The sequence below is a fragment of the Haliaeetus albicilla genome, chromosome 24 (assembly GCF_947461875.1).
Source record: "Haliaeetus albicilla chromosome 24, bHalAlb1.1, whole genome shotgun sequence".
NCBI classification, from domain to species: Eukaryota; Metazoa; Chordata; class Aves; order Accipitriformes; family Accipitridae; genus Haliaeetus; species Haliaeetus albicilla.
The window spans coordinates 17,389,508-17,399,128 of record NC_091506.1 but is presented as its reverse complement, the minus strand read 5'-3'; the positions used below and the strand labels follow the sequence as shown (position 1 = coordinate 17,399,128).

At 54.1% G+C, this 9,621-nt stretch overlaps 1 protein-coding gene across 1 annotated transcript; it reads left to right on the top strand.

Moving 5' to 3' along the window:
* The first annotated feature begins 74 nt into the window (after positions 1-74).
* Positions 75-8,955, top strand: PPM1M (protein phosphatase, Mg2+/Mn2+ dependent 1M). Its single transcript, XM_069812400.1, has 10 exons — positions 75-332; positions 1,702-1,825; positions 2,491-2,745; positions 3,264-3,376; positions 3,951-4,035; positions 4,364-4,482; positions 4,922-4,985; positions 5,936-6,043; positions 6,339-6,487; positions 7,916-8,955. The coding sequence occupies exons 1-10, from the start codon at positions 112-114 to the stop codon at positions 8,058-8,060; spliced, it is 1,383 nt and encodes a 460-aa protein (XP_069668501.1). The 5' UTR covers positions 75-111; the 3' UTR covers positions 8,061-8,955.
* Positions 8,956-9,621: the final 666 nt, after the last annotated feature.

Genomic DNA, 9,621 nt, shown 5'->3' with positions numbered 1-9,621 from the left:
CGCCGCCGCCGCCACCCGCCTCGGGGAGGAGCCGCCGCGCCGGGGCCGCACTGCGGCGCCACCTAGCGGAGCGCAGCGGCGCCGCCGCGCGTGCCTGAGGAGGGCCCCGCCATGTCCGCCGACTGGCTGAGGCGATTGCGGCGGGGCGGCCCCGCGGAGCGGCCCGGCGGCGCGCAGGGGCCTGGGCCCGGCCCGCCGCCCACCGCCCTCCGCTACCGCCGGCCTAAGTTCCTGCGTGGCGGCGGCGGTGGAGAGGAGAGCCCGCGGGGCGGGCGGGCCGTGCGGGGCACCGGGCCCGAGCGGCCCCTGCCCTGGGGCGCGGGCTACGCCGAGTGAGTGCGGGGCGGCAGCGGGGCCGCCCCGGGAAGGGGGGGACGGGGGGGGGGGCTCCGGGAGACCCCCGGGGCGTGGGGGTGCGGGGTTAGAGGGTCTCCCGGGGTCGTTATAGGGTTGTTGGCGGCGGGTAGCGCGGGTTTGGGCGGGTGCCCAGGGTCTGCCTGGGGTCAGGGGGCTCCTGGGGACCTGCCACGGAGGGGGGGGTGATCGCACCCCACTTCTTCTCCCCACTGCCCCACGCTGCTGCCCTCGCCTGCAGCCCCAAGCACGGAGCTTCAGCCCTCTCCCCTGGAGAAGGAGGGCTCACTGGCAGAAATCGCCCCCCCCCTCCCGCCCGCCTCTGCCTGCGAGGAGGGGAGCAGCTTCCTCCTCCCGACGCGGCAGCAGCGTGAGGTTCGATGTGGCAGCATGTTTTCCGCGGCCCTTCTGCCTCCTTATCGGTGGCTGGCAGCAGCGTGGGACACACCTGCCCCCCTCCCTGCCTGCATTTAGCTGCCTGCACCCTGCCAGCTGCAGAGCGGGTCACCGTCGCTTGTGACAAGTGGCAGCCCCGAGAGCAGAATCAGGTCAGCTCAGGTATCTCGTCCCCTAATGCAATGGAGTTTACGCCATAATTTTACCGCTGGGGTGTCACCCGTCCACTGCTCTGCACCCTGGTTGCAGCGAGCTGGTCAGGCAGGGCTCTTCCATGGGGCTGCTGTGCTGAGCAGCGGCAGGCAGAAAGACCTCCCTTGCAGGGAGGAGGTTTGGGGCAGGGGCTGGTTTCCGGGGGCGAGCAGCACCAGGCATCTATCCCCTTGCTCCTAGCAGAGCACCTTTAAAACAAAGGGAGGGGGAAGATCAATTTTTAGAAATCTCTGGGTTTGCTGTTTTTAAGGGTGGAGGGGATGGATCAGGCAGAATGACTCCAGCCAGGAGCTGTCCCCACGTCCTGGCCAGGCCACAGCATGACCCTGTGGTCGTGGGATGGCGCAGTGTTGAGAGAGGAGCTGTGCAAGGAGAGCAAACTCCCATCGAGGGACAAACATTAGCACGGCTGGAAGGAAAAATGATGGTGGTTTTGCAATTCACTGTGTCACCAAGGAAATAGCACAGCGTGGGCTGCTGACAAGGGTTTTCCTGAGGTCAGGGTGCTCCAAAACCACTCGTTTGTCCCTGACCAAGCTTTTCCCTGCTGTGCATAAAGGACTTGTTATTTAGGTCCCCAGCAAAGAGACCCTCGAGTTTGAAAAGGGAGCGTGGGGCTGGAAGGAAGGGGCAAGGCGCAGCCATTTGCCTTGGCTGCAGAGTACCCAGCACAGCTGGCTGGGAGCAGGCAAGGTGCAGTGCATCCACACATCTTACCTAGAGCGTTTGCACCCCCAGGGTTATCAATGCCGAGAAGTCGGAGTTCAACGAGGACCAGGCAGCCTGCTGTCAGATCTCCATCCGGAGGAGAGAGCCAGGCCTGGAGGAGGACGAGGAATGGCTGATCCTGTGCTCCACGCAGGTATAGCCCACGGGCAGGCTGTGCTCACCCTGCTGCCAGCCCTGGTCTGCACCCAAGGGCCCAGGTACAGGAAACACGGGGTTGCCCCATCAGTCCTACACAGCCATGTGCTGAAACCCTTCCTTGGATGCATTTAGGGGACCCGTGTACCCTATGTCTGGCCAGCAAACACCCAGCTCTGCCTGTACATGCCATTTCTACTTCCATGGCCCATGGCTTGTGGCATTTGAGGTCGTCCAAGCCCTTTACTTGGTTCCCTCACCTTTCCTTTACTGTTCTCAAGGGCCAGTATGTGTTGTCATTGCTCGGAGACAGCAGCGTGAACCAGGCACGTGGAATGCTCTCACCTGGGAGCAGCTCTGCCTTGCCTCTTGTAAAATGGCCCCATCTCCCCTAAAACACAGAGGAATAATGCGTGATGGTGGGTGGCTGCAAATCCAGCTGCTCAGAGCTCAGATGACAGGTCTGGCAAAGCAGCACATGATCAGCACATGAGTGTGAACTGCACAGGAGATTAACTGGTGGCAGGGAAGGGTAGCTAGAGTGGAAAAGCCAGGCAAAACACGTACAGTGATGTCCTGGCTGCGAGCTTGCTATCTGTATGAACTCTCCAGCCCTTGTCTTCCTGCTCTTCTTTGCTGTCTTGTCCCTGTTCCTCACTGCAGTTTCTGACTGGTTACTACTGGGCACTGTTTGACGGCCACGGTGGCCCAGAAGCTGCCATCATTGCCTCCAACTATTTGCACTACTGCATCAAGCAGAAGCTGGAGGAGGTTGTGGGAGGCATCACAGAGGCCCGTCCCCCCATGCATCTCAGCGGACGCTGCGTTTGCGACAGTGACCCCCAGTTCGTGGAGGAGAAGCACATCCATGCAGAAGACCTGGTGGTGGGAGCACTGGAGAACGCCTTCCAGGAATGCGTGAGTACCTCGTGCAGGGCACCACTCCTGCTGCCCCAAGCGGTCAGTCTGTACCTCCCCACTGCCCAGGGTGGGCAAGGTCTGCAGTTCTGCAGCTCATCGAGCAGGCAGGAACATTCAGCGAGACCTTTAGGCGTGCTGAGACCGCGCTGAGTCAGCTCCCTAAGATCTGCCTCAGATCTATTGCACATCGGCAGTGGTGACCCAGAGCAAAGCTACAGCATCTCTGCTAAACTGCACCCGGGGATACATTTCTTTAGGGCTAGACCATAGCTACTGTCACGCTCGTACAGCATGTACAAATTTGAGATCCCCCAATCACACTCTTAAAGCGGTCCTTCGTCCAGTAGCAACAGCTTTGTTGGCTGTACCGAAACAATGTTGTCTTGCGCCTTGCTGGTTTCCTGTGGCACATCTGCAATCAGCTGTGGTTCTGGATTTCTGCTGGGAGGCACGAGGCAGCTGCAGAAAGCAGCAGCCTGGCTCATGTCACTCTCCAGACTTGTTTAAACCAACAGGATGAAGTCATCGGCCAGGAGATGGAAGCTACGAACCAGACAGGAGGCTGCACTGCTCTAGCTGCCCTTTATTTCCAGGGAAAGCTGTATGTGGCTAATGCTGGGGACAGCAGGTGAGCCATAATAAAAGGAGGAAGTTGCTGGGGGATGAGACCTGGGAGATGAGCAAGGTTTCCAGCATCTTATTTAATCCTACAGAAGGTAAATGTGCAGCTCAGCCATTTCCCTCCTGCCTGCCACAGGACCTGTTGGAAGGACGGGTGCTCTCATCCCTCCTAGAAGGGTTTTGGGATTTCAAGGGACTGATGCTGCCCAGCCACAGGGCAGCATTGGAGTGGTAGTGCAGTAGTAAGCTCCACCTGGCAGGTGTTTAAAAAGTGGAAGGTGATTTCAAGGTATTCTCAAGAGCTTCCTCATCTAGCCTTGGCCCACCATGCCTCTAGCAGTGAGCTCTACCATTGTCAAACCAGGCAAGCTCAGTTCTCTGCTGCAACAGTGCAATTGCAATGGCGTTATTTAAAATACACCCGCATTTTTAAACGTTTCTGAGTGCAGGGCTATTCTCTGGCATTGCTCTGCCGCTGGTTACCCCCAGTCCCACACCTGGCTGACCCTGGGTCTAGCCTCAGTAAGAGTAGGACTGCAGAGACAGACACGGCTCAGCTCTTTGCCTCTTTTCCCTTGTAGGGCAATTCTTGTTCTGAAGGACAACGTTGTGCCCATGAGCTGCGAGTTCACACCTGAGACAGAGAGGCAGCGAATCCAGCACTTGGTGAGTGACTCCTTCGGTGCATCAGACAATCCAGCTGCAAGCATCCCACTGGGTCAGAGAGGGCTTCTGGCAAGAGGACCACCAGCTCTCCTCGAAGGCCACTGTGTGGCCAGAATGTCATCTGGCACTAGCCAAGGAGGGCTGGGGTCAAGATTCAACCAACAGCCTTTAGTATGGGAGATGCTCATGTCCTCCTTGGGATGTGCTTTCCCAATTCTGTTCTCCATTCTGCTGCTGGGAGTGCCAGTCCCAAGGCAGAAGCAGTTTTGGTGCCCTACTCCACTGAAGCAGAACCTGTCCATCCTCATGCCTTCGTTCCCTCCTCCAGGCTTTTCTTTTCCCCAAGCTCCTGGACGGTGAGTTCACACGCTTTGAGTTTCCACGGAGGTTGAAGGGAGATGACGTGGGCCAGAAAGTCCTGTACCGGGATTACTTCATGGAGGGCTGGTGAGTCCTTTCTGCCTGAGGATAAGGCTGCGGCACAGGGCATCTTTACCTGCTCATAGTGATGGGGAGGTGAAGGGAGAAGGGGTGAGTGAAGGATGCTGTGAGCAGCCTCTCCCCGACTGAAGGACTGGGGCCCTGGCAGGGCAGTTAGGGAATAGTTGAGATGGTCTTTCTGGGATCCTGTGAGGTGGGACTGGTGCAGGGAGTCCCAGCCTGGTGCAGGTACAAGCTGGGGAGGAAGGGAAGAAGGAGAAACCCTCGGCATTCAGCGAGGGGTCATCTTCAGCGCATCTGCTTCAGCAAGTCACCTTGCCCCTTCCTCAGTCAGCTGCCTGTGCATGGGGGCACCACAAGGGTTGAATCACAGTCGTAACACTCTGGCTGGGTTGTACCATCAAGTCAGACAAATCCCAAATCAATAGTGAATTCTCTGTTCTAGGGGATACAAGACAGTGGAGAAAGCCGACCTCAAGTATCCTCTTGTCCATGGTCACGGGAAGCAGGTAGCTTAATGCTTTACGCACTGGGAAGGCAGAGGCAAGTCTGCTGGGGGTCCTCTGTGTCCCTGTCACTCACGGTCATGCTCCGGGACACTAGAGCAGACTGGGGCTGTGGAGCACCCAGTGCTCTGGGGCTCTCCAGCATGGCACAGTCCCATAGCCCCAGTACAGCAGGTCCCTTCATTAACACCATGCTGCCTGGTTAGTGTAAACTAGAGCCCTCCGGAGCAGAAGATGCACCTTCCTCCAGAGTACCTGCTAGCAGAGCAGACAGCAGCCCTGAGCCAGCCTGCCCTTTCCTCATCTCCCCTTGCACACAAGAACTCATTTCAGATGAGAACTTATTTCATCAGGTCCTACTTTGGACTGTCTCCTTCAGCTCTAACTAGCGCCTTTCCCACAAACCCTCTTCCTCAAGGACAGGCTGAGAAAAGGAGTGGGGAGAGGGAAGGAGGAGGCAGGGAGAAGCAATGACTGCACACATCCAGCATCTGCCTGCTGGCATCAAGCAGAAAGCCCTGTCACCACCCCCAGCACTACAACCCACATGCCACCCCCTTTGCAAGGAGTTGGTGCAGAAGCTCCTTTGCCAGGAGAAAGGACCCCTTTCCCCACCCCCAAACCAACCCAGTTTTCTTCTTCGCCACCCCAAATCAAGAGCAGATACCACCACGGGCATCCTGAGGTCTGTTGCATTACCCAAAGTACAGGTAGTAACTCCAGAGCACACCATGGGCCACCAGGAGACATCCATATGCAGGCTGTCTCCATGCTCACATCAGGCCATCAATTCTGATCACCCATCCATCTCTGAAGTCTCCAGGGGCTGTTGGGAGTGGTGCTTGGAGAAGGGTCCTAAAGGCAACATAGATCAGTCAGGACAAGGCACACGTTAGCCTTGAAAGGTGCCACGTTCTTATGTTTCAATACTGTTTTGCTTTGTATGGGGCCAGGCTCGCTTGCTGGGGACTCTGGCAGTCTCTCGAGGTCTGGGGGATCATCAACTCAAAGTCATCGACACCAACATTGAAGTCAAACCTTTCCTCTCCTGCATTCCCAAGGTCAGTCACGGCACATGGGAATTTCAGGGTGGAATTAAACATGCTGCTCCTCCTCTGTAGCACCCACCTTTTACAGACCTGGCAGGTCTTAGCCATGTCCTTTTTCCATCCCCCATCTCTCTGCATGCTGCCCAGAGGATCCCCAAGACAGAAGAATCTAGAAGCATAGCAGCAAGGGGATGTAAAAGATTCAAAGCACCCTGGTCCCACTTTGTCATCTCTCAGGAAGAGTCATCTCCCTGACCCCTCCAGCACATTGCAGGAATTGTCACTGATTTACTTCTGTGCTTTCCAGGTGAATGTATTTGACTTTGCTCTGCATGACATTAAGGAAGATGATGTCCTCATCATGGCAACCGATGGCCTTTGGGATGTTCTGTGCAACAAAGAGGTGGCTCATATGGTCAGGAGCTTCCTTGCAGAAAACAGGACAGATCCTCACAGGTAATAACAGCTTAGCTGTCGTTTTCCCTTCCAAAGAACCTGGTCAGACCAAAAGCAGGCTGAGATCACTCTGCTTCTCGGTCAGCTCCAGCATTACCAAGCACTCTTTTCTGTGACTCTGGAAACTGCCTCCTAATCTTTCCCCATCCTAAAGAAACAATGATAAAGCTGATGGCTTAAAAAACTGTAATGGCCTTGTGTGGCAAGGTTGTGGTAGTGGCGGGGGGGGGCGGTTACAGGGGTGGCTTCTGTGAGAAGCTGCAGGAAGCTTCCCGTGTGTCTGACAGAGCCAATACCAGCTGGCTCTAAGACGGACCTGTTGCCAGCCAAGGCAATCAGCGACAGTGGTAGCACCTCTGGGATAACATTTTTAGAAGGGAAAAAAGTTGCAGGGGGCACAGAAATGGCAGCCAGAGAGAGGAGTGAGAACATGAAGAAACAACCCTGCAGACCCCCAGGTCAGTGAGGAAAGAGGGGGAGGAGATGCTCCAGGCCCCAGAGCAGAGATTCCCCTGCAGGCCGTGGGGAAGACCATGGTGAGGCAGGCTGTCCCCCTGCAGCCCAGGGAGGTCCACGGTGGAGCAGATCTCCACCTGCAGCCTGTGGAGGACCCCACGCCGGAGCAGGTGGGTGCCCGAAGGAGGCTGTGACCCCGTGGGAAGCCCGCGCTGGAGCAGGCTCCTGGCAGGACCTGCGGATCTGTGGAGAGAGGAGCCCACATTGGAGCAGGTTTTCTGGCAGGACTTGTGACCCCACGAGAGACCCACACTGGAGCAGCGTGCTCCTGAAGGACTGCACGCCATGGAAGGGACCCACGCTGGAGCAGTTTGTGAAGAACTGCGGCCCGTGGGAAGGACCCACATTGGAGAAGTTCATGGAGGACTGTCTCCCGTGGGAGGGACCCCACGCTGGAGCAGGGGAAGAGTGTGAGGAGTCCTCCCCCTGAGGAGGATGAAGTGGCAGAAATAACATGTGATGAACTGACTGTAAACCCCCATTCCCCATCCACCTGTGCTGCTGCGGAGGGTAGGTAGAGAATCCAGGAGTGAAGTTGTGCCCGGGAAGAAGGGAAGGATGGAGGGAAGGTGTTTTGAGATTTGGTTTTATTTCTCATTACCCTGCTCTGGTTGATTGGCAATAAATTAAGTTAATTTTCCCCAAGTTGAGTCTGTTTTGCCCATGATAGTAATTGGTGACTGAGCTCTCCTGTCCTTATCTCGACCCACAAGCCCTTTGTTATATTTTCTCTCCCCTGTCCAGCTGAGGATGGGGGGAGTGATAGAACGGCTTTGGTGGGCACCTGGCATTCAGCCAGGGTCAACCCACCACAAAAACCTACTATTTTGACAACATAAAGCCACATCCTAACATTGTTCTTAAGGGAATAGTGCTACGTTAACCCAAACCTTGCATTTTTTCCACACGCAGATTTTCAGAACTGGCCAAGTGCTTAGTATGCAGAGCAAGGGGAAAGAAGAGAGCCCACCAGTGGATGCTGGATGACGGCCATGAGGCATCCTACGATGACATCTCTGTATTTGTCATCCCACTACACAACAGGGATGAGGACTGACTGTTAGCATGACACACAGGATCTCTGTGTCACCCTGCCATGGTGCTATTCAGCATCAACCTGAGACTGATGGATTTCTGCTGTGCATGTACACTCTATTCCAGCAGAACCATCTGCAGTGCAATCTGAAAGCACACAGCCAGCACTTATGCAGAAGATCAACAAGAACATTAGCTCCTTAAGAACATGCAAGAGAAGAACAATGGGCAACAAATCATTCCCCTTACTCCTTTCTCATTGTTGGGCTAAGGAGAAATTACAAAGGGGGCCACACAAGCTGAAGGGTACTATTTCTAAGATCTTTGCAGTACAGCGAGACTCAAATCCACATTTCTAGTGACCCCTCTCCCTTTTTAATACTGAAGAATGAGGATCAATTGAGATCCAACCAGTCTCAAGAGCTGGCTTTTAATCAGACTTGAACGTGTAAAACTGGATGCATAAGCTAAAGCGTCCCTCATATCCATTTGCTGTAACACGAGATGTACTGAAAACCCGCGAGCTGCTGCTAAGACAGCATTAGGCATGGCCATGCCTGTGTAATGCAAACACTGAAGCAGTAGCCCAGAAGTTGCCATTTGTAGGCAGCACCACCTCAAAACAATGTTAGCAGGTGAAACTACACATTGGTGTACAGGAGCCTCCTCTGTAAAGATATACGCCTTACTATTATTTAAGAGTATTTAAGTATATTGGTATGTAATGCAACGCAACATACAAATTTCTAACAAATCTTAGTCCACAACACTCGCTAACACTTTTTCTATTCATTCAGGTAATTTCTGACAGCAAAGCTGTTTTTGTAGCAGTAGCACTGATGAGAACCAAAGTGTTTTAAGTACATCAGCTGATTTAGTAGAAGAGCTCCAAGTAAAATAAAACCGGTTTGTTCAAATTTGTCTACAGTGCTGAGTCTCAAGCACTTATTACACTCATTACAACAGGAACAGCAGCACAGCAGACGTGCCAAACAGCATTGTGCCTTAAACTCTGAGGATGTGCTTCTCAACCTGTTCATTAGCCAGGCAAATTCAGGTCTGGACAAGCTTCCTATCTCCCTGAGTCTCCACTTTGGTTTTCAATATTCATTACACAAACTGCAAGATTCCCAAGTGAAGTAGACAAACCCCAGCATCTGTTTTAAGTTCTACAAGGATTAAAGTCCAAATAATATTTTTTTTCATGCATCTTACTGCAGTTTTACTCCTATCAGAGGTTTTACACAGACCTGAGATGGAGAAAAACAGCCTTAGAAAACCACAGAAGCGTTTTTGCTTTGGATTTGTCTTTGCCAAAAACCAGTTTGTCACTAGAAGTATTCCCTTAGCAGTACTACCCAGAGGGCTAAGTGTCAAAAGATAACGTGCAGTGGGAGGCCTGGACCCAGGAATGAGGCAGCCTTCTCAGCTATCTGCTCATGGTTTAAGCAAGGGATAGAACACAAAAACATTTCTCTCCAGCTTTGCTTTTCCCCCATCTTGGTTTTAACCTGAAAACAATGCACATGTGGGTTTTACCCATGTTAACTTGATGCTGGCTGCCGTCCCCCCTACAGCAGCTG

Coding starts and splice junctions, on each gene's coding strand:
- PPM1M (XM_069812400.1), top strand. CDS start 112: ATGTCCGCCGACTGGCTGAGGCGATTGCGGCGGGGCGGCCCCGCGGAG. Junction 1,826..2,490: donor TGATCCTGTGCTCCACGCAG/GTATAGCCCACG, acceptor TCCTCACTGCAG/TTTCTGACTGGTTACTACTG. Junction 6,044..6,338: donor TCCTCTCCTGCATTCCCAAG/GTCAGTCACGGC, acceptor TGTGCTTTCCAG/GTGAATGTATTTGACTTTGC.